At 39.5% G+C, this 24,724-nt stretch overlaps 1 protein-coding gene across 6 annotated transcripts in view; it reads left to right on the top strand.

The window, feature by feature from the left end:
* Nucleotides 1–24,724, top strand: part of PRKAA1 (protein kinase AMP-activated catalytic subunit alpha 1) — a gene marked incomplete at its 5' end in the record, with an annotated part of 72,561 nt that overhangs the window by 25,636 nt on the left and 22,201 nt on the right. For 5 of the 6 annotated variants that reach the window (XM_080636592.1, XM_080636593.1, XM_080636594.1 and 2 more), the window contains one exon: nucleotides 1,719–1,947. In XM_080636592.1, the coding sequence (XP_080492718.1) occupies nucleotides 1,719–1,947 (229 nt within the window). Of the gene's footprint in view, nucleotides 1–999; nucleotides 1,021–1,718; nucleotides 1,948–24,724 lie in introns of those variants that run through there. The other variant, XM_080636598.1, reaches the window with a different exon arrangement.

Here is a 24,724-nt window from a genome sequence, read left to right as displayed (position 1 = left end):
TCAGCAGCAGAGTGACACAAGTTTACTGCAGCATTAATTCCCAGCAAGATGCAAGCCTGGAACCCTGACTGTGTCTTTTCCCCTCGGTCTTGTTAGCCCTTCCTTTTGCTGCTGAAAGCAGTTTGAGATGGAAGGGTTGCTGGATGCTTGTGCAGAGGTTCCCCTTGCTCCTGCCCTGTGGTGACCCACTTTGCCTGCAAAGAATCACAGACTGGTTTGGGTTGAAAGGGACCTTAAAGCTCATCCAGTTCCAACCCCCTGTCATGGACTCTTTTAAAATGCAATGGGGATCCTTGCCAGTGACTTGGGACTTTATCAGACTGTCATGACATTCCACTAGACCAAGTTGCTCTAAGCCCTGTCCAAACAGGCCTTGAACACTGCCAGGGATGGGGCAGCCACAGCTTCTCTGGGCAACCTCTGCCAGTGCCTCAACACACTCCCAGTAAAAACTTCCTAATGTCAAATATGAATCTACCCTCTTTCAGCTTAAAGCAGTTATCTTCCACCCTGATCTTCTCGGACACTGTGGATAGTTCTTTAGTCTCAGTGCTTGCCCCTCTAACCAAAGAGCAGCCTGTCTGACGTTTTTCCTCCTTTTTAGGAAAACCTCTCTTTCGAGTCTTGGTCCTTTCCCTGTGCAGATTCCCTGGCACTCAGCTGGCCCTCCCTCACCTCTCCCCTGCGGTTCCCGAGCACTGCCAGCAGGTGCAGTCCTCGTCCCCTGGCGGTGCTGCTGTGCTCAGCGCTGCGGCACCCACGCGCTCAGACTGCGCCTTCCCCCATGCAGCGGGGCCCGCACGCCTCCTGCTCGGCTCACGGAGGCCGCACTTCACCGGCACTCTCGCCGATGCGGTACCCCCAGCGCGGGAGCCTCTCGCGGGGAGCACGGTTCCGGCACCGCGGGACTACAGCTCCCGGCACGCCGAGCGAGGCCCTCCCTGTCTTCCGCTTCCTGTTGGCTGGGGTCAAGGGTGGCGTGGCCCTTGCAAGCAGGAGAGCAGTGCCTAGGGGACAGAGGTAGGTAACGGTTATCTTGCCGCGGCCCTGAGCGGGGATCAAGCGTCGGCGGGACGCGGGCGCTGGCGGGGCCACCTCTGCGCAGAACGTGGCCTCCTCAGCCCTGCCGTGGTTCGGCGCCTGCCGCCTCCCCGCCGGTCGTGCCGGGCCGCGATCCGGGGATGGGTGGTGGGATGTGCGGTCCGGTCTGGGAGGCGCCGGTCCCGAGCGCCTCCCTGGCAGCGGAGCGGCTGCCCCAGGGAGCTTCCCCGCAGCTTGGGGGGGCGGACCGAGGGCGTTTCGGTCCTTGCAGCGGAGTGTGCAGGGTCGGTGCTGCTTGTCCGGATAGAGTCCGTGCCTGTGATATGTCTCTCATTGGAACGAGTCGCTTCCTTCCTGTGTTGTGTGGTTTCAGACAAACGTTATATAGGGCTTTCTGGTATGTCAGAGCTCTGGTCTTTGTTTTATTCTGTTTCCTTTTCTTTTTTTTTTTTTTTTTTTTTTTTTTTTTTTTTTGCTGTCAAATTGCCGCTTGCAATTGCTCAAGGCTATGCTTGCCTGTCTGACATCTCTGGTGAAGCTCATAGGCAGAGTTTGCATTGGGGAGGGTCAGTCTGTTACATGGTAGTGTATTAGAATCGAGGTGAACAGGGTGTATTTTTTCATCTATTCACGTGAAAGCTAAATTGCCTAATTACTGAAAATACATTTATCTCTAGTTGCCCAGATGGCTTCTTTTGGGTGGAAGAGAAAGATTGGTGAGAAAGTTTCAAAAGCTACTTCCCAGCAATTTGAAGCAGAAGCTGCGGATGACAAGGATGTGACTAATGAAGATGATGCTAACTGGGTGCATGCAGCGAAGAGAAGAAAGGAAATTCTCTTAGAAGACTGTGTAAAGAAAAGTAAGGAGCTGAAGGAGGAAGGTGCAAACTTGGCTGAAAAGAAGAGGTACTAATGTTAACTTACTTCTTTTCATTGACTTAACAAGTGCTCAATGATATTTTAATCCCTTCTCTAAACACTAGGTAATTTGCTAGCAGCTGCAGTCATTTTTTTCACATTTAAAATAGTGACCATTTTTTTCGTTCTACCTTTACTGATTGAAACTAAATAAACAGTTTCCTTTGGTGGTATTGGCAGCTATGAAATGAAGTCTATTCCATGTCATTTTTGTGTGTACACATAACAGAAAAATGATAGAAGGAGGGAAATGAGAAACTGATTGAATCTCACAGTGAGATAAGCTGCACTGTGCATAATGCTTTAGCTAGTCTGGTAGTTTTCTCCTCTCTTGTAAATGGTTTTTTTCCCTTATTAAGAGTAAGCTTATTGTACAGTGCCCAGGCAAATGCTGCAAAGCAGCTAATGCACTGTTAACCTATCTAATGCTTTTGGAAAGTCAGGTTCAGCTAGCTGCTCTGGCTATCTTCTGATAGCAGTACTGAGTGTTGAGAGTTTGGCAATTTTGGAAGGATATTGTAAAGATGGTTCTATTGTTCTATTATGCTTTAAGCAGAAAGTATACTTGGCAGGGCAGGCGTTAGAAGAGGGGAAGAGAGACTATAAATTATATAGTAACTACATAATTTGGCTGTATCTTCTCTGTAGCGGGGAAGAAAACAGTTCCAGGTTTAGTCCACTTAAAATCTTCTGAGTGCTTGACATCTAAATCTGTATCTTGACTTTACCTGAATGAGCATCTCCATTTTATTCATTGTCCTAGATCAGACATATTATTATTTTCCTGATAGAATCAATTCCATGATAAGTCAGTATGTGCTGCTGAGATGTTAACTTCTTGTTATCAGAAATTTCATTCTAAAAAAGGGTTCTCTGGGCAATATGGAGGATGAACAAATTAGAGGTTTAAAGCAGACAAGTTTATGTATGATAATAAATACACCCTATATGTGGTCTGCTCTGATTTAAAATATATAAATATAACATAATTAAATACAATATGTCTTTGAGAAAAGTTTTATTTGCAAATATTTAAATACTGTTTCCTCTTACTACTGTTTGCCTGAATGGTGACACTTTGCAGGGGGGCAGTGACTCAATTCTGTAGATCCTTTTGAGTTCCTGTGTTATGTAATTCCTAAATGAAATTGTGAAGCCTTTTAAAGTTGACTTCATCTTTAAATCAGCTTTAAGCATGCTGCCATTGTATTAATATTTTTAATGCAGTAGCTGAATAACGATAAAATCCTAGAATGGTTTGGGTCGGAAGGGACCTTAAAGAACATCTACTTCCAAACCCCTTGCCATGGGCAGGGACACCTTCCACTAGGCCAGGTTGATCAAAGTCCTGTCCAGCCTGGCCTTAGACACTGCCAGGGATAGGGCAGCCACAGCTTCTTTGGGGAGCCTGTGCCAGGGTCTCACCACCCTCGTACTGAAGAATCTTTCCATAACATCTGATCTAAACCTATTCTCTTTCAGTTTAAAGCCATTCTCCCTTGTCCTGTCACTACCTGTCCTCATAAAAAGTCCCTCTCCAGATTTCTCATTGGCCCTTTTAGGTACTGGAAGACTTAAAAGTCTCCCCAGAGCCCCTTCTCTTCTCCAGGCTGAACAAGCCCAACTCTCTCAACCTGTCTTCATAGGAGAGATGCTCCAGCCCTCTGGGCATCTTCGTGGCCTCCTCTGGATTTGCTTCAAGAGCTCCATGTCCCTCTTTTCTTGGGACCCCAGAGCTGGATGCAGTACTGCAGGTGGGGTCTCATGAGGGCTGAGCAGAGGAAGAGAATTGCCTCCCTCAGCCTGCTGGTCATGCTCCTTTTGATGCAACCCAGTATATGGTTGGCTTTCTGGGCTGCAAGGGCACACTGCAGGTCATGCTGAGCTTCTCATCAACCATCACCCCGAAGTCCAGGTCACCAAAGTCTCCCAGGCTGGTTGCATTACTGTTAGTAGCTGAAAGCACAGAATACACATTGAGTCAATTAGCATCTTTAACACGGGAAATAAATTATTCAGTGGTCTGTATAAAGGTATGTCTGTTATGTCATTTTCAGGATATAGAGATTGTTACATAGAGCTTTCAGAATATAGAGCTTGGGCAATAAAGAAGAACTTCTAAATGTTTTCCTTCTACAGCTGGTAATCACTGATATTTACTTTATTTACCCATATTAAACAGATAGATTTTTATTTCTGTCTACCTTTGCCTTCCTCATGTTTGCTTTGGCTCTCGTGTCTTTTCTTTGTGGATTTTTATGTTCTTTTTTGATTATTTTTGTGAATTATGTAAAGTGTAATCAAACAGCAGCAAATAATCTTTTCTATATGTGGCTTAGGGCAGGGAGATACAGGCTGCTTCATATTTATTTTGAACAGAAGTAATATTTGATGCTTTTACATATCTTAAGTTTATCTTTGAGTTTTCTTTTACCTGTCAATTAGAAAACAATACAAAAGCTTAACCCATCCATAAGTAGGAACGTAAGTATTTTTTTTGTGAATTTAGTAAGAATCATAGAATCATAGAATAGTTAGGGTCGGAAAGGACCTTGAGATCATCTAGTTCCAACCCCCCTGCCATGGGCAGGGACACGTCACACGAAACCATGTCACCCAAGGCCTCATCCAACATGGACTTGAACACCACCAAGGATGGAGCATTCACAACCTCCCTGGGCAACCCATTTCAGTGCCTCACCACCCTCTCAGTAAAGAATTTCTTCCTTATATCCAATCTAAACTTCCCCTGTTTAAGTTTGAACCCGTTACCCCTTGTCCTGTCACTACAGTCCCTGATGAAGAGTCCCTCCCCAGCATCCGTATAAGGCCCCCTTCAGATACTGGAAGGCTGCTATGAGGTCTCCACGCAGCCTTCTCTTCTCCAGGCTGAACAGCCCCAACTTTCTCAGCCTGTCTCCATATGGGAGGTGCTCCACTCCCCTCATCATCCTCGTGGCCCTCCTCTGGACTTGTTCCGACAGTTCCATGACCTTTTTATGTTGAAGACACCAGAACTGTACACAATACTCCAAGTGAGGTCTCATGAGAGCAGAGTAGAGGGGCAGGATCACCTCCTTCGACCTGCTGGTCACACTCCTCTTGATGCAGCCCAGGATACGGTTGGCTTTCTGGGCTGCGAGCGCACACTGCCGCCTCATGTTCATTTTTTCATCGACCAACACCCTCAAGTCCTTCTCTGCCCAACCTGTAGCTGTGCCTGGAATTGCTCCGATCCAGGTGTAGGACCTTGCACTTGGCATGGTTAAATTTCATAAGGTTGGCATCAGCCCACCTCACAAGTGTGTCGAGGTCCCTCTGGATGGCATCCCTTCCCTCCGGTGTATCAACTGAACCACACAGCTTGGTGTCATCGGCAAACTTGCTGAGGGTGCACTCAATCCCACTGTCCATGTCACCGACAAAGATGTTGAACAAGACTGGTCCCAACACTGATCCCTGAGGGACACCACTCGTTACTGGTCTCCAGCCGGACATCGAGCCATTGACCACAACTCTTTGCGTATGGCCATCCAGCCAGTTCTTTATCCACCGAGTGGTCCACCCATCTAATTGATGTCTCTCCAATTTAGAGACAAGGATGTCATGTGGGACAGTGTCAAAGGCTTTGCACAAGTCCAGGTAGATGACGTCAACTGCTCTGCTCCCGTCCATCAGTTTTGTAGCCCCATCATAGAAGGCCACCAAATTGGTCAGGCAGGATTTCCCCTTAGTGAAGCCATGCTGGCTGTCACCAACCACCTCCTTGTTTTTCATGTGCCTTAGCATGCCTTCCAGGAGAATCTGCTCCTAGAGTTTGCCAGGCACAGAGGTGAGACCGACTGGTCTGTAATTCCCTGGGTCATCCATTTTCCCCTTCTTGAAAATGGGGGTTATATTTCCCTTCTTCCAGTCGTCGGGAACTTCACCTGACTGCCATGATTTTTCAAATATGATGGCCATAGGAGGTACATTTCCTCAGAAGTGCTTATAAGAGCTACTGAGAAACACTGAATGGCTTGTAACAGGTTTGAGGAACAAGTAACAAGAAATTAAAATGCAGCTTTTGGGAGGTTTGTAAGGCATAAGCTCCATGTATTAACGTTCTTATATCTGAGGTTTAACAGAAGTTCTAACTTAAAAATGTAGTTTCCGTCAATTACTCTAGCACACTCTGTACACTCTAAGCAATTATGGTGGTATGGTGCTGTCAGAGTACATACCTTTCAGGCAGATTTTTCTCTAAAAAAAGAGATTTCACATAGATTAGAGACTAAACGCAGTGGGAGGCTTTTACTACTTGTTACAGGTGGAATAGTTGACATACCATTACAGGGAACTTGAAGCAGACTGGAAAGAATATTTATTCTCTCTGGTGTAAAGTTCCGGTAAGAGAAGGCAGCGATTCTGCTACATCCCCACCAAGGATTTGTTAGTGTCTGTTTATGCAGCAAGTCAGTTTCTGTGGATGAATGAACAGAAGTAATATTTGATGCTTTTACATATTTGACATATTTTACATATTTGATGCTTTACATCTGGACTTGTGCTTGTAAAGTGAGTCTCTGTGCTTCCTGAGGGATGGAGTAGCAAATGGGCTTCGCGGGAATCAGAACTTGTACAGCTTGCTTTCTTTGCCTGATGGCAAACTTGGAAGTGGCATGGGTGAATTGTTCTGGAGGTGGCAGACTTTTCATCTTTTGTAGGAGTTGCTTGAGGATTATTTGTACCTGCTGTAATGTGGGTGTGTGAACCTGTTAAGCTGAGACTGAGGCACACATAGAAGAAAAATGATAGTGAAGAGAACAGTTTCAGACCTTGATCAATAGGCAGTTTTGAAGATGATGTTTGAATGAGTGATCTTGCTGTCAGAACAGAAAGAAAAGGCAGATACTTGGAAGAAGTGTCACACTGTATGCTCTTGGGATATGAGGGAAGAAGCATTAAAACAAATATGTACAAACATACATACAGTCTTTTGGTAAACAGACTGTTGTCTGCTGATGGAAAGAACAGAGAATATTCCAGAGGAGAAATTGGTTTCACTTATATGAAACTTCTAATGCTGGCAGATTATCCAGCTTGTGACACCAGTATGGATGTGTCTACATACACTGGAAATAAAAACAAAACATGAAAAGAAAATCAAAACAAAACCAACATAAACCCAAACAAAACCCAATAACAACAAACCAACCAACCAACCAAAAGAAAATAACCTAAAAACCAACAAGCATAATCCAGGTTGATAGTCCTAAACTGTTTTAAATCCAGCATAATTCTAAAGGATAAAATCTCATGTGCTCAGCCTCAGTATTGAATACAGCAGTTTGCAATTGCTATTTTGACTGGTAGATAGGTCATCTTTGACTGTGGAATGGGTTTAGATGAGATTCAACAGTGAACTATAATGTCCTGAAACATACAGTATGTAGAGAGCTAATAGCAAGGACAAAAAAAACTTTTCTTAGACTGCCATCTTCAATATAATGGAATTGCATATGCATTAAAATGGCTTTGCAATCCCCCTGTGCCATTTTCAAACTACAGACATTTTCTTAGCTGGTCCAGTAGGTGGAGATAGAATTCTTCTCAATATACCCCGAAGATGAGCAGAAAATGCACATCTAAGTACTTATTTTTCTTTTGCGAGTAGACACTATTAGGTTTAAGTCCTTCATTTGCATTTATTTTTTCTATTTTGCTAAATAAAAGTTAATACTGTTCTCACTTCTGATTATTTATTTGTTCCATATTGCAGTAAAAATATCTCCATCTCTAAATCTAGTATTGGTTTGGGAAGATCATATTTTCAGCTGGAGCACTCATACATTTTGTCTGAGCTTACAGAGATTCATCTATGTTAAAATAAATAGTTGCAGTCACTTTGTCACTGATGTGTAAATTAGTAAGGTTTTACTCTTTCTTTCATCAAGCTTTTGCAGCAGCAAAAGGACATGTCAAAGTGCTATGAGCAGGCTGGATAATAGGTCAATTTGAATGAAACTCTTTACTTTTCTAAAGGAATTAGTAAGAATAGCTTAGTTTAATTTTATAATCTATTAAAAATATTAAACTTCTGTAAAGTGCTACTTTTTCCACATTTTAGCAATTGAGGCTTTTTTCCCTTGATGCTAATATGCCAGCATCACTTCACCCTGTGTAGCATATGATTCCTTAGCAATATGAGCTGTAATTTTTCTTTCTCGACATTGTAAGGTGTTTGTGTCAAATGATAAGGCACACTCCTTTAAAAACTGTGTTTAGTGTAGTGGAAAGCTAATTTATCAAAAAAATAATATTTTTAGCAATGTAACAGGAGAATAATACCTATTTAAATAAAGTTGTAAAGCCTGTCATGCTCTTATAGCATTTGTGTTTGTTGAATTTACTCATGTCTTTCAGGTTTAGATTATGATTAGCACTGGATTACTAGTGAGTTATGAAAATGCTAAAGTAATAAAATTGCTTTCAGATTATCTTGATAATTTATACTGATGCAACTAACATGACAAAGGGCAAAGGTCATTGTGTTGAAATTGCCTTTGAATTTTCAGTCAATTAAACTGATGTTACTTACATAGTATAGTGTTAATAAAGAGGTTTCCCAGAAGATCCAGCAGCTGTCTGTAGCAGGAATATTTCAGCAGTTTAATAGGCTCATTTGCGTTACAGAGTAGGCCAGGAGAAGCATGGTATGGTAGGGAAGAATTAGGGACTCAGAAGAGCAGGTTGCTTCCTGCCGCCCTCCCCCCCCCCCCGCCAGGTATCTCCTCCAATCTTGAGAGTGGCTCATCTTGATGAGGAGGGAATCAAGAAAAGGTGATAGTAGTTCTGTGTAGATGTACAGGGCTCTCCTGACAAAATCTGAACATGAAATGAATAGGTGGGAGCAGGGTCATGAGATCCAAGAAGAGCATAGAGACCACGTTTGACCATGCAGGAATGGGCTTAGGAAAGCCAAGCCTGCCTGGAATTGAATCTGGTGAATAATGTGAAGGGCAACAAGAAATGATTCTACAGGTGTTTGTATCTGCAGCAAAAGGCAGACTGGGAAAAATGTGGGTTCTCTGGTGAATGGTCTAAAGAATCTAGTGACAAAGGCTGCTGAACAGGCTGAGGTACTGAATGTCTTCTTTGCCTCAGTTTTTACTGGTAAGACTTGCCTTCAGGAACCCCAGGCCCGTGAGACGATAGGGAAAGTCTGGAGCAAGAAAGACCTACCCTTGGTGGAAGAGGATCAGGCTATGAAATACTTAGATAAACCTGACATATACAAGTTCAGGGGACCTGATGGGGTGCATCTATGGGAGCTGTTTGAACTTACGAACTCTTTACTGCATTTAGAAGGTCATGACAACTGGGAGCAGTTCCTAAGGCCTGCTGGAAAGCAAACATCACTTCTTCATGAAGGGTAAGAAGGAGGATTCAGTGACTTATAGGCTCATCAACTTCTACTCTGTCCCTGGGAAGGTGATGAAGCAAATAATTCTGGAAACCATTTTGAAACACAAGAAGTACAAGAAGGTTATTGGGAGTAGCTGGCATCAATTAGCAAAGGGGAAATCATCCTGATGGATGACAGATTGACCAGAGAACGATGGGGACTTTCCATCCTTGTTGATACTCTGAGATCTGTAGATGTTCATTCCAATCTTGGTTGTTCTGGATTTAATCCCATTAAAATTACAGACACATTTAAAATCCAGAAGGTAGTTCCTCAGACTTTGAATTTGATTGTGTAGGTCATTGGTGTGGAACCTTTCTTGGTGGGTGGGAAACTTCTGTTTATTTGTTTCACTAGTCCATATGTGTCTTTGGTGGAATGCTTTGGGTACAGAGAAAGATGCAGAAAAATGAGCAGTCTTTCCTCTGTCTTCTTACCATCTCTGTTTGCTAACTGACCTCATTTAAAGCAAAGATGCATTTTAAAAGTTAGAAAATTAAAAGGATTGAGGTAGTAGATAATCTGGAAGTCTACAAACTTAGCTTTTATTTCTGCCTCCTACAATGAAGTCTAAAATTCTGTTAAGCTGCTGGTATATTGCACCAGAAATACTGATTCTTATGGAAGAGTGATCTGAAAGCCTTAGACAGATTTTGTAATGAAGTGTGGGGAAATCCCTGGAAAAAGCTTATAATGAAACTGGAAGGATGTAGTAAGTGCTCACTCCTACTGTCATTCGTAGGCTGAAAGTAACTGTTGGGTATCAGTCTTAGATGTAATTTGCATGCAAGGTATAATTAGCTATTCTATATAGTGCTTACCTTTTTCAGAGTGAATGACCAATACCACTCTTCCAAATAAAATGAAAATTTTTAATGTCAATAATTATTATCTTTGATTAGGTTTAGTGTTTTCTAAGGTAAATCATACAAGAATGCAGAGAAAATAAGTAGGCTTCCCTGTTTTCTTATCTATTTTTTACTTCAATATGAGTAGAACTTTATAGTACAAATGGGGGCTTGATTGCAGTGGTTATGACTTCTAGTCAAAATACCTGACCACTTTTACATGTTTTTCAGTGTTTAGCATTACTGTCTGTTATGTGTATATAGGTATATATATACACACAACTTCTGTGCTTTTAGCTTCCTTAACAATACTTTACACTTGATCTGCTCAGTAAGATGAGGCTAAGGGTGTGTAAACTCTAACTCTTAAGTGCAGAACACAAGAGCTGAAACAGAAAAGACTCTGAACAAATACAGACTTTACTCTTTTTTTGGGGAAAAGCACATGTTGCAGCTTCCCTCTTATCACTCAGAACATATCGCTTGTTTTGCAGGCCTCATAACCTTTCCACTGAATTAAAAAATAAGTTCAGGGGGTGTTTCACAGCGTTTAACACCCTCCCATAAATTGCCATGTGAAGTAATACATTAATTTTTGTCTAAGTTAATTTTTATTGCTAGACTTACTGTTTTTCCTCACTACTGATAGAGTTGTTGCTTCCTTGTAATACATCTATTTGTCCTATCGCCTTAAGGAGGAAGTTCTTTGCAGAATGTTTAAGTAGTTTCTTTATTGTAAATTGCAGTTTAATGTATCTAATTTCCTTTTGTTCTGTCAAACATTATTTTCCAATTATTGGTTATTATTTGGGAAAGCAGGAGTTCAGTTTAGAAATTGTAACTAATTAAGTGAGGATTTTTCTGAGTTTTTGTGCAAGAATAATTGTAGATTATTTGAACTGTAGACAGTTTCAATGATTTTTAGAGCATAATTTTGCTAGAATTATTGCTACTTGAATTGTAAGGTACCGTCCCTATGTATTTGAATGTATGTGTGGTTTTGTAGGTATATATTTGTAAATAGAAACAGAACGAATATTTGTCAAACAACTGGACATAGACTGGAAGCATTTTTTTATGTACGTATATTTGTATTTTCCTTAAGTAGAAAACATAACTTAATTGATGCCTATGTATCATCCTGTGTGACTTTAGGCACTTAGTCAACCAAGATATAAATCTTTATTTGTTCAACGTCTCTTCACAATGTAAGGAGACAGAGGTATTGGCATAATTCAGATCATTTAAGAGCTTAAATTGGGATTTGGAGGTTCCTGTTGCTTGCTGTTAACCTTATAGATACTCATGTACAGGACCATTTGTAGTGCTTTTTGCCTTCCTGAACAGAGTGGCTGTGGGAGAGTGCTGGCTGGCCACGGCCATGCCAGGGACTACTCTGTAAGACTGAGAGTGACATTGCTGAGATGTCCATGTCTGGGAATGTTCCCTGGACTAGTGCATCTGCTAGCGCAGACACAGCCCATGAGGCTACAAGGTGACTGGTCTTAGTGTGAATGCTTCAGGTTAGGTGCCTAAACTTGCGTGCATGAATCGGGTTTGTCTGCTGATACCTGTTGGAGATGAAGGATAATTTGTTATCTGTCTTTCAATTTAAGTGTAGAGTGTAGTCCTTCTGTGCATGAAATATAATCTACAGGACTCTATAAGTGAAAAGCTGTTGTATTCACTGGACATGTGCTATGTAGTGTTTTTTAAATGAACTCTTTGAAAACATGTCTGTTTACTTAAAAACTCTTATTTAAGTATGTATATTGCTGGAGTTGAAGCCCAAGAAAGAATTCAGTCTTAAGTCAAAGTTTCATCTGTATATTTTAATTTGTATGTATATATTAATATCTCCAAATAGAGGAGTCAGGCCTGACAATTAAGTTCTTCTATCCCCCTAATGCATGTGAAGTTACTCGAAAATAATGGATGCTTACCTCTAATTTTTACATTTAATTAAAAAAGATCTGTATGTACTTCTCAGTAATCAGTAGGACAGGAATTGATAGTTTCTAAATTTCTGCATTTTTAGTGGCATATGATGCTTCTGTTTATGACCAAACGGACAGTTTTTGTTTATGACCAAATAAAATATTTGCATTTAATCCCAGAGTAACTCTGTAGTACTATTTAAGATCTGATCAGGAACTTCAAAATGTAATGGACTGTAAATAACCATATCCATTTTTTAATTTTTTTTACAGCAATATTTTACATTTAATTTTTAATCACTCATCATGGCTGTGCTTGAAAAATAAAAAAATGGGTGAAAGCAGGTGAAAGCACATGTGCTGGCATATTTCTAGCCTTGTAAATTATACAGAAGTAGAGAATTAACTCTCTTTACCTTTTCTGCTTTATTCCTTTAGACATTCTGTGGTTTTCTTTGACTCTGATGTGTGTATGCCATGCAGCCTTGGAGATATTTTTCCTCAGCATCGCTTAAAACCTTTTACTGCATATGAGGGATAATAAGTATTCACACCAAAGTGGACCTAGTGCATTTAATTTCCTCTAAGTGTTCAGTTGAGATGAAATGCTCTATTGCAAGCTTCTCTCACAGCTGGCCTATCTGTTTTCAGAATTGATCTCTGAAACTGTCTTCAGTCCTTTTCTCTTGCTGCACATTACTGCTATAAACTGGCTGTGACAGGGACCATCTTTTGAAATGCTAGACAAAGTGGCAACAAAACCAGCGCTGTCGCTAGCCTGCAGAAACCAGTTTCTGTTAGCAGGTCTGTATGGGTAGATGGTGGCCAGAGATTCATGTAAATAATGCAAAAACTATCTAGCAAGTTAACGAACATGTTTCTGACTTGAGCTAGGAGATTTTTCCCATAACTTCTACTGTTAAATACACCTAGTTGCCTTTACTTGAATAAAAACCCTTTTGTATTTAGGGTTTTTTGGGGTATTTTTTTTTTTTTTTTTTTTTTTCTGTAATATTATTTCTTTTCATAGGGGAAGCTGCAGGGGAAAAAAATAAAGTTATGTCCTTATTTAATACCTTTGTCCAGTTGCTCTTAAATCCCCCCCTAGTTACTGTTTCTGACAGATAATATTCCCCTCCTTCCCTTTGTTTTAATTGTCTTTTTGGTGCGTGGAGTTCAATTTTGAAAGAGTAATTCAGTTCACCTTGCATGATCCTCATTGAACCTGTTGTGTACCTGTTGTCCATATCTTCTAAAATTAACATGTACTGAATTTAAGAGATCATGATTGCCTGTCAGCATTTATCTCAGCAGTTTTCAAAAGAAGTAGGCTATGTCAATGTGTTTTGCTACAAAGATCTTGGTTTCTAAGTTCCCTACATGGTGTCCTCCGCATCATATGGCATATCATAAGAGTACCCTTCGACTGCAAAGGATGCTTGGCAATAAAGGCTCAGAGTAAAAATTCTGTAAGAGCAATGTCTTGTTCAGTCAGGTCTTTTGAAGGGTTAGTCTAAATAGCAGCTGGAGAAGATCAAGAGTGGTACATTTTCTTTTTTAATTTGTGGAAATATTTGATATTATAGGACTTCTAATTGTTTAAGAGATGACTTCATAACATATTATACTCCCACAAGAAAAATCACTTGTAAGGGTCTTGTACACTAACGTGTGGTCATCAAATTAATGGAAAAATGATTTATTGTGGATCTTGACTTCCCTTACTGCTCTTTGTCCTGTTCATTTATTTGCATGGGAGTTAATGATTTAATAATTTTGTAGACAATTGTTAAATTGTATCAGGAAAGAGTTAATTGAAAGCAAGGACTGGTATAGATGCTACCTAGCTTTGATTGTTTACAAGTCAAGTATCTAGTCAAAGGTTGCAGTTCCATCACTAGTTAAGCTGATTTCAGTCAGAGTCAATGTTGTCCAACTCTCCAGCCCTCTCATTCCACCCCTTTGCAGAGTCCCATGTTTTTTCATTTTACCCTGTGGGGAGCCACCTTTGAATACTAGTTTGTCACTAGACTGGAGAAGAACCCTGGCTGGAAAATAGACTCCTTCAGGTTGTTGGCTCTAATATGTTTCACAAATGCTTTTGCCAAAATACACAGGAAAATGGGTGTTAGAGTAAGTGGCTGTCATGGTTTAAGCCCAGCGAGTAACTCACAAACATGTAGCTGCATGCTCACTGCCCCCCCTTCCTCCCCCCTGCTCCCAGAAGGATGGGGAGGAGAATCAAAGAATGTAACTCCCACAGGTTGAGATAAGAACAGTCCAGTAACTAAGGTATAACACAAAACCACTACTGCTACCACCAATAATAATAATGATAAGGGAGATAACGAGGGAAGAGAATACAACTGCTCACCACCTGCCGACTGATACCCAGCCCCACCTGAGCAGTGATATAACCCTTCCGGGTAAACTGCCCCCAGTTTATATAGTGGGCATGACGTGCTGTGGTATGGAATACCTCTTTGGTTAGTTTGGGTCAGCTGTCCTGTATCCCAGCTTCCCCTCCTCCCTGGCAGAGCATGAGACTCACAAAGTCCTTGGTCAGAGTAAACATTACTGAGCAGCAACTAAAAACATTGGTATTATCAGTGCTGTTCTGAGGCCGAAAGTCAAAACCACAGCACTGCACCAGCTACTAAGGAGAAAAATGGCTGCTACTGCTGAACCCAGGACAGTGGCCAAAAGCAAGGGGAGTGGAGGCCAGTTCTTCCATTCATGTGGTGGTGTTGTCTAGTTGCTGCCTGTGTGTTATGGTTATTGTACTGCACTTAAAATTTGAAATAGATGTCTGTGAATGTATTTTAATTCTCAGGTCAGACATTTCTGTTTTTACACTTTTTATATGTTCATTGCCTTAAGAATGAGTCTAATTCTTCAACTCACTTTGAATGAGTGGGCCTTCAACAAATTACTTGGCTAGTAAGTGACTGTGCTAATGTGTTAAAATGCAGAGCAGTTATTTTCTCTAATTTTAGCAGTACATAACTGAAGTACACATTTTTTAGGAAGTATAGGTGCAGAGGGAGTCATAACATGTCAAAATTGTTAACATATACTGTAAAGTATTTTTGGTAAATTGTCCTATATGAAACAGGTGACAGACATTGTACATTTTTCTTAGTACAGTGATTTGGGTGACCATAAATCCATCCGAATCTCTAGAGAAGAATCATGATATTTATAATATCATGCTCAATTTTCTAATAGGGTGTTTAAATACCGTAAGTCAAAGTTTTTAGGCAAAAAACCCATACCTTTCTACCTGCTAGACTAATACCATATAGTGATAGAGATAATGCATCCTTCCCCTCTTTCTTACTCCCTGAAAAAAATCTGAGAAATTTTGTTTTTGTGGAGAATGGAAGTTTGCTGATTTGGAAGCCAGTTCAAACTGATAATTTTTACAGGCTCCCATTCTTACAAGTGTATTGGTCATGTTTTCACACCAATCTCAGGAGTTTCACTGACTCTAGAAATTAAATTGTAAATCTTATAAAAACATTGTTTGTTTTATCTTTCACCTGTCAGCTGTAACAGAATTCCAATGTAGTGGACCATGGCTTATGCTTTTCGTCTTCTGCAAAAATTAAGAAATGACAGTTAAGATAAAGTGCAGATGGTAGTTGAAGATTTTTTTTTTTTTTTTGTAAACTTAATTCTTTGGATAAGAGATGTTAGCAATGGACAATGGTTTTTATTCAGCTGCCTCCACATTCCTATTTACTGTTAAAAATGGAGGCACTTGTTAAATAGGATAAACTTACTGTGAGGAGTTCTACAGCTTACAGTTCTCTGTACGAAGTTGAGTTTGTCTAGAAGCTTTAACACAAGCTTTCCTTTTCCTGGCAGTCAGCTTTTGTGATGATCATAAATTAATCCTTAGTAAATTTGTATGCTGACATAGATGTTTTTAATTGTCTTTAATCTAGTCTGTCAGTGAAACTCTTTTGTTTGTCAAAAGGTTAACATTGCCTGGTATTTCTCACACATAATTTATTTTCCTGGACATTTATTTGAAGTATTGCATGTTCTAAAATAGAACTGTAGTTCAGTGAAGTATTTCAGCTTTCAGTCTTCAAACACCACTTCTGATCTGAGTATGATTCATATTTGAGACTTCAAGAAGGACTTAAATAGGGACCTAATAAAAAAAAGGTTTGTGTAAAGCATTCTGGGTGATAAGATAGTAAGTTGAGATTGAAATAAAAGTTTTCCAGTACAGAAAATTCTGCTTTAGCTAGCTGTTGCTAGACCATCTTTCCATCACTGCCAGATTAGAAAAAATACATAGAGTTCTCAGTATGAAGGTGGTAGGAAGCTATTTGCTAAAGATGCCTGTTTTTTATAATGCATTCAGTTTCATGACGTATCACAATTCTTGTCTTGTTTAGTAAAGTACAGAAGGTGAAGTTCTCCAACTTCCAAACATATATTTGAGACGTTAAAGTTTAGCTACCATGTGAAACCATAGCAGTGTCATCACTGCCTAATTGAAGATCTGTTCTTTGTTTTCATGCAGCTAAGTGGAGAATTACACTGGGAGCTGCTTAGTGTTTTAAAACAAACTACTGTCATAACCTGGTTATGTTAACTTAGTTTAAGAAGCAAAAGCTTTTATAGTGGTGTAAAGCAGGGGCTAGGAAGTAGACTGAGGTGGAAGAGTGCGGAATGACTTACAAGGACTCACTTAGAATGACTGTACAACTTTATATTAAGACATTTGTATTTGCCTTTCAAAAATGTGGCAGAATTCCAGTACTTCTGTATTGAGGGTGTAATTGCATGAACAAGATTTCAGAATTATTTTGTATTTTGGTAGCTGATTTCTTTTGTGGGATTCAAAATGAGAAATGAATTCCAAGCAATACTAGAAAAAAAAATTATTGACATACAAAATTAAAGAAATGAATGCTAAAATTAGAATTGTGAATGCTATCATTCAAGGAAAGGCTGGATGGGGCTTTGAGCAACTTTGTCTGGTGGAAGGTGTCCCTGCCCATGGCAGGGGGGTTGGAACTAGATGAGCTTTATTGTCCCTTCTAACTCAAACCATTCTATGATTAAAATGTCCTAATTGATTTCCAGAGTAAATTACTGTCATAAAATCTCAGGAAGTCATATGTAAATTGCTAGTATAAACAGCTGTTAAATGGAGCATTGCGTAAGTATGGGAAAAATCCTTAACCTAGCTTTTTTTCTGGGTAAATTATATTTTTTTAGCATATTTTAAATAATCGTGAGAGTGACTAAGTTATTTTGTTTCAGTCGTCATATCCTGCTAATAAATTGAGATTGAGATAAATTTTAAATAACTGGAAAAAAATCCACCAAGTTGAGTGTATTTCTCAGTCTTAAGAAGTTACACTGATGCTGTTAGAGTTTGTTGATGGTAGCTTTTGTTAAGTCTAGGAAAAGAATTTGTAGAGAGAGAAGGCTTTTACAAGTCAGACTTAATTATACTTAATCAGTGGGATCAATCTAATGTTTAAAGAGGGAAGATAGTAAGGAATACACATTAAAAGGCATATTTTTATCATTGAGACACTCATCCTTTATCTGGATACAATACTGAAGCTATCAGTCTTTGATGGCTTCCATATTTTTTTGACTCAGAAGAGGGGATCTTCCAATTCACAGATGCATTGCAGCTATGTGCAGTGTGGCAACAAACTAGTGTCTGTTGTCCTGGTTACTTTTCTGAAAGTGAGTTGTAAATCTGTGGGTAGTTTAATGGGAAGGGCATCCTTCAGAACTCAAAATACTCTTTGCAGATGTTCCCTGATAGGTAGAGCATAGGATCTGAGTCATAAAATAAGAGGAAGAGTTCATTTTGGAAGTTAGGCTTCAGAAGCACAGGGTAGCATGGACTAAATGGCTTAAGTATTCCCATCCAGTAATTAATGTAGATAAAACCATGTGAAATATTAATCTTCTGTTGAATGTTTAATGTTTTATTTTGCATCTCATGCTGTGCTATAGGAAATATTATGGAGATAGTTCCAACAGTTCTTGCTGTTATTCTCTTTTGATAGGCATTGCTGTGTGTATGCAAAATCACACTGCCAGCAAAAGTTATCAGTCTGAATCTACTGGTTCTTCTAAAGTTCACGGAATCATGAGGGTTGTAAGGGACCTCTGGAGATCATCTAGTCCAACCTGCTGCCAACGTATAACCTTGAGCAGGTTGTACAGCAACGTGTTCAGGCGGGTTTTGAATGGCTCCAGAGAGGGAGACTCCACAACCCACCTGGGGCAGCCTGTTCCAGTGCTCTGCCACCCTCAACGTAAAACTCTTCCTCATGTTGAGGTGAGACTTCTTGTGTTTTAGTTTATGGCCATTGCTCCTCATCCTGTTGCTGGGCACCACTGAAGAAAGTCTGGCACCATCCTCTTGGCACCCGCCTTTGACACATTGATCTGCATTGATGAGATCCCCTTTCAGTCTGCTCTTCTCTGGACCAACCAGGCCCAGTTCCTGCAGTGTCTTCTCATAGGAGAGATGCTCCAGACCCTCTGATCACCCCTGTGGCCCTCTGCTGGACCCTCTCCTTGTCTTTCTTGTACTGAGGAGCCCAGAACTGGACACAGTACTCCAGATGTGGCCTTATAAGTTGCTTATTGGTAGAAACATAACAGTATTGTAAGGGACTAACTAGCTCTGTCACAGAAATTGAAGCACAGACTTGCCTCATCTGTACCTTTACAGAACATTTTTGCTTAGTGTGACTGAGGCTTACCTCTCCCTGTCTCTGCAGTGCTGGCAGTGAGAGTTCCCACTTTTCTTGCCGCTTTTCTGTGTATGATTTACATGTTAGTCATCTTGGGATTTATAAATGTCTGATACTCTCCTTCCTGGAATCAGTTCTGGATGGTGACATTGAATAATCTGCATATATGTACATATATGTCCTTGCAGGTAGAATCTTCTGTTTATTACACATCAATATGTCACTTATTTCAGGTGACTTGATGTTGTTTGCTGACTAGTATTTGCATTGCTGCTTTCTAGTAGTTTTACGTCAATCCTTTCAAATTGTTTCATGGGTGTTTTATAGGGTACTTTCTTATTTAACTTATTGGTACTTCATGAAAAATGAATTAAATTTGCCCTTTAAGTCTCTTTAAAGTGCCATAGAGGGTTACATGTTTCCTCTGTCTTTATCTCTTTCTCTCTGCTTTTGTATATAACTTGTCATTATTACTCTGATGTTGACATCAGCAAATACTGTGAAGAGGCCAAAAGTAATAGAGGGACAGAAAATGAAGGGAAATTACATTTAGTAAAGGTAACAAGAGCATGTCAACTAGATAAAATGGAACTACTCAGAATAGAATGTGAGCACACTATTGCTTTTTTGTGTATCATCTCTCCCAAAATGTTTTGCCCCCTTAATACCCTCCTCATGAGCACCATATTTTGCCAATAAGTGATTTTGGGAAAGGTAGAGAAATAACTGGAATCTAAATTTCAGAAACTTTTTTTGATGCTGTTACAGCTTTTGAGTTCTTGACTGAGTTTCTATGGCTGATTTCTGAGAACCAGGAGGATCATAGCATGAGGTAAGAGTGACAGAGCTGTCAGTCATGTGTGGACAAATAATTAAAAGATACAAAGGATTAATGCCTACTCAACTAAGAATAAAACAGATGGTACCTATAATTACAGCTCTACTACTATTTTTCTAAAGGCTATCTGAACTAATAATTCTCAAGACCAGAATATGAACTCAAAATTTCTTCAAATGCAGCAGAACAGTTTTTCTTCTGCATTTTTCTTCCTGCTGCTTTCACAGGAACTACTGTTGAAACTATTTTGAGGAACTAAAGGTTTGTACTTAAAATTTAATATCAGCAATAAAAATACATCACTTACCTCTGAATACTTAAAATATGAATATTGGAGTATCTGAGACTCAATTTATATTAATAATATATTTGTAGGTTTTGTTTAAGATATTAAAGTAGTGAATTGATTTTACTGCAACTGTACAATTACGTGTCTTTTGAGAGCTTGTAAGGTTATGGTGGTCTGTTCTTACTGCTTAAGTAATGAAATAGCAGCTGGATGTGTTGCACTTGTGTTGTAAATTTTCTTGTCTCCTTGCAGTAAGTGCAGTATCTGAGTAGGGTGGGTGGTCAGTCACTGCAACAGGCTCCCCAGGGAGGTGATCGTGGCACCAAGCCTGTCAGAGTTGAAGGAGCATCTGGGCAATGCTCTTAGTCATATGGTTTAGTTTTAGCAGGTCCTGCAAGGAGCAGGGGCTTGGACTGTGATCCTTATGAGTCCCTTCCAACTTGAGATATTTTATGAATCAGTAATTCACCAGATTGTAAAGAAGGGTATAAAATAAGTCAAAGGCCGCAGGGCTGTTGCCCACAATTCAGTATAAAATGTATTTGTGAAAGATGCCTTATGGAGACTCTCGAGTATAGGCAGCATCCTATCCTACTCATTCCCCATCATTACCTAGTACTCTGTTGCATTACTCCACTGTCATTTGTTGTTAGAATTTACTGCAGTATATTGCATTCCTGGTTCGCAATAAAAGAATTGTGAAGTAGTAGTGTGTGATTAGTTTTTCACATGGTATGTGAGGAAATATAAATTTTGTTCCACATGAAAGAGGATGTTTCTGTCTGAGACAGTACCAGAATCCTGATTTTGTGGCTTTTGTTTCTCTTAGATAAGAGATCATTTCTCTCCAGTACTGGATTCATACCTTTTCTATGTCAAAAGTAGTCTCAAATCTGTATTTGCCTAATAGATGCAATGATAAAAAGTGTCTATATTTGCATGTGTGGCTGAAAGATATTGAGTGTTCCTTTCATTCTCCTTTATTCTTTTTAGCTTCCTTCTTCACCTGTTCTTTTGAATCTTTTCTCCCGTGGTCCAGCCCTTCGTCATTTCGTGGTTTAAAAAGGGAAGTCTGTTCCTGTAAACAATTTCTGCTTTGCTTTTAATTTCACTTTTCTTGGTATGTACTCTGTATAGTTTCTGACTAGCGTTCTTTATCTTCCACCAAAGTCTGAATTTGACCCTACACTACATTAAAATTCTTCTAGCTTGTGTTTCTGATGGCCACAGACAGTTCACATTCATCCTTTATGGTATGAGGATATGACAGTTAAACATGGTTGTGTTTTTGGTTTTGGTTTTTTTAAATGTTCATTTTCCCTTCTTTAGCTCTCTGTCTGTCTGAGTCCTCCTCATCTGGTTGCAGGAGTGTCCCTCCAGGTCTCTAAGAATTCCCGGTAGTTATGTTGCCTCATCCTTTCTCCTGAATCTGTACTTCTGTGCTCTGCCTCTCTCCTGCAGGCCTGTCTCATTTTACCTGACTTGATATCATCTCATCTCTTCAATGTATCTTCAGATATTTTCAGTGTCACTCTGAGCATGCCCTGTTCCTGAAGCATCAACTGTGGCAAGCCTGTTGGAGTAAAATTAAAAGATTCCAAATCTGTGTGATATGCAGTGATAATTCTTAGCATTTTATCTATATCTATATATCTATCTATATGTAGATGTATGAGATTCAAAAACTGACCTCTGTATAACATGAACACAGTTTGCTTTTTTTTTTTTTTTTTTTTTTTTAACCAAAAGCCTCCACTAAAATATTTTTTATGGAAATGTGAACTGGGTTTAATGATTTTGTTTAAGAGTTCAAGAGATCCTGTTTTCCCGGAAGTGGTCGTGAAAAATGGAGTGTAAGCATGAGATGTTTGTTTCAAAAATTTAGCAAGCTGTAGTAAAATGTGCCAAGTCTCTATAGCTCCCAGATGGTCAGTAGCGTGTCTGAAGAGAGCAGTTTCAGTACTTTAGGGCAGCTTTGGGATTTCATATACTGTTAAATAAAAATTGGTAAGATCCATCAAGTCTTGTACACTGAAGGCGTTCCACATGTATCTAGTTCTCAATAATTTATTTCTTTTTATGGCACTGCAATAAAGAAATTTATAATTAAGTTTTAGTTATAGTTGTGTATTTTTTTTTCATAGTGAGGTGCACTATTTTACTGAAATGACTGTGGGTAAATAAAAGTAAATATACTGTATCGCTGTACTCACATAAATAGTAACTCAGTACTTCCAAATATGATAGTTTTTTAAAAATGCTTTATATTACTGGAGTTTTGTTGCTTAGTTACAATGTATATACAAGTCAGGTTTCTACTTTTGCTGGAAATCTTAATTTGGTATTCTATAAAATCAAGATATGCCCACTATTAATATTCTGTGACTTACTTACTGCTATATTAGATTAATTTTCATAGTAGCCCTTGACATCTAAAAATTAATGGGTCTATTTGTTGCAAGATCATATTTTGCTTAATATTTGCTTTCATTTAGCCAAGAGATAATCTTATCTCATCTTAAATCATGTATCACTAAGGTTGCTGATGTAGCATCATATAATCCTAAGGAATCCTAAGCAAGGTCAACTAGGGGTTGCTCAGGATGTTGTCAGTTGAGTTTTGGATATCTCCAACAGTTGATATGTTTAAATTGGAATTCCCTATGCTTCAGTTTGTGCCTGTTGCTACTTGTCCTGTCACTGGGCACGACTGAGAAGAACCTGATTCCATCCTTTTTACTCCCTGCCCCCTTCTGAATTGAGTATTTTTACACTTTGATAAGATCCTCCTTGAGCCTTCCCTTCTCCAGGCTGCATAGTCCCATTTCTGTCAGCCTCTCCTTATATGACAGATGCCCCAAAGTCCTTAATCGTCTCTGTGGCCCATTGCTGGACTCACTTCTGTATATTCATGTGTCTGTCGTGGTGTGCAGCCCAGAACTGGACCCAGTGCTGCAGATGAGGTCTCACCACAGCTGAGGTAAATCACCTCTCTCTGCTGGTAATGCTGGCAGCCCAGGATGCTGTTTGGCTTCTCTGTTGCTAGAGCACATGCTGGCTCATAGTCAAGTTGCTGTACCTCAGGACCCCCAGATCTTTTTATCTGCAAAGCTGCTTTCCAGCCAGTAGGAATCCTTGGCATTAATTTCCACTTCGATAAATATCAGAGGTTTCTGAAGAAGGTTTATAGCATCACCAGTGAATGGATCTGTGATTTTTGGGTCTCATGCTTATTTCAGAGATGTTATTTTTGACAAAAGTTTGATTTTTTTTTTTTTTTCAAGTGCTGGGTTTCATATCTCTTTTTTTTGAAGGGGTATAAGATTCAGATGCATATTACTGTGCATCAGTTGTGCCATAGGATGTGCTCTGATCATGTGTGCTCTCTTTCCATATCAGGCATATGGGAAGAAGTTCAGGTAGACCTCAGTAGAACAGCATTAAGCTAAAATTTGTTACTTCACTTTTGCCAGCCATGACATGGCAGTTTTTGCAGCTCAGCTGATGCATACAGGTTTGTTAGCTGCTAGTCACTCAACTGTATGTGAGCTTATTTATTTGCTGAGGAAAGATATAGGAATAGCAAATGCTCATTAAAGCTCATTGAATTTTTGTTAATTGAACCAAAAGCATATATCATATTTATATTGTTTTCCTTTTCAAAACTAGTTCTCCCTCCTGTAATGATAAAGATTCTGTACAGTTCAGCTCAAAGAAAGATACTGAGAGACCGTAAAATGATCTATTTTTTTAATTATTTATTTTACAACACAACCCCTGTGCTAGCTCACTTCTTATTTCAGGCAAGGTTTATGGTTTTCATAAAACATTTACTGGAACATTGACTTTATGATTGTATCTTATATCCCCAGGCAGCTTTTTTGGTAGAGTGTTTGATATTAATAATTATAGTATATAATCTTTTCCTTCAAAAGAAAGAGGTAGAAAATTCTTTGCATCTATGATTATCTTTAGAGAAAGGACTTCCTGAATGTACATTACTGAAGCAAGCATCAGGGCTCAGTTCTCTTAAAAAGAATAATCTCCTTAGTTTTCATTGAAACAACAATGAAACATCTTTTTTTCCTGAGTATTTAAAAGCATAGAACACTCATGTTTTTATCAGACTTCATTCTTAAAGAAATATGTGTGCTGGAAAGATGAGTATTTCACAGCCATGTGCATATCTCCACTGTAAACTGGTTGTCAGCAGCCAGTCTCTTTGAGCAGGTAATTCAAGATGTACCTGCAGCATCTTCCTTCTCCTTGCCTCCCGTGTTGTGTTCTTAGTCCTGGGAAGAGACTGTGTTGTCACTTCTCTTGGATCATGCTTTCTGAAGCTCACAAGCAGAGTTGAGTAACTCACTGGTCATACACAGAACAGGCATAGCACATTTCTATGAATGGACAGACAAACCTCTTTTCCTTTGCGCATCTTTATTCTTTTGACAAATGGGCAGCAAACCCCCACAGGATTTGGGGCAATATTTGCTTATATTTGACGCTCCCTTCAGAGGTATCATGTTCTGGCTAGGAGTTTTTATCCCCTTCAGACTGACACTTGGAGCAACTCTGTCCCAGCTGTTGAAGTGGAAATAAAGATTTCTGAAATGCATTTTTTATCCTTCTATTTGCAGAATGACAGTAATCCCTCCTT

This window comes from Psittacula echo (assembly GCF_963264785.1).
Source record: "Psittacula echo genome assembly, chromosome: Z".
Lineage (NCBI taxonomy): Eukaryota > Metazoa > Chordata > Aves > Psittaciformes > Psittacidae > Psittacula > Psittacula echo.
The sequence above is the reverse complement of the archived record's forward strand: the minus strand, read 5'-3'. Positions and strand labels throughout refer to the sequence as shown.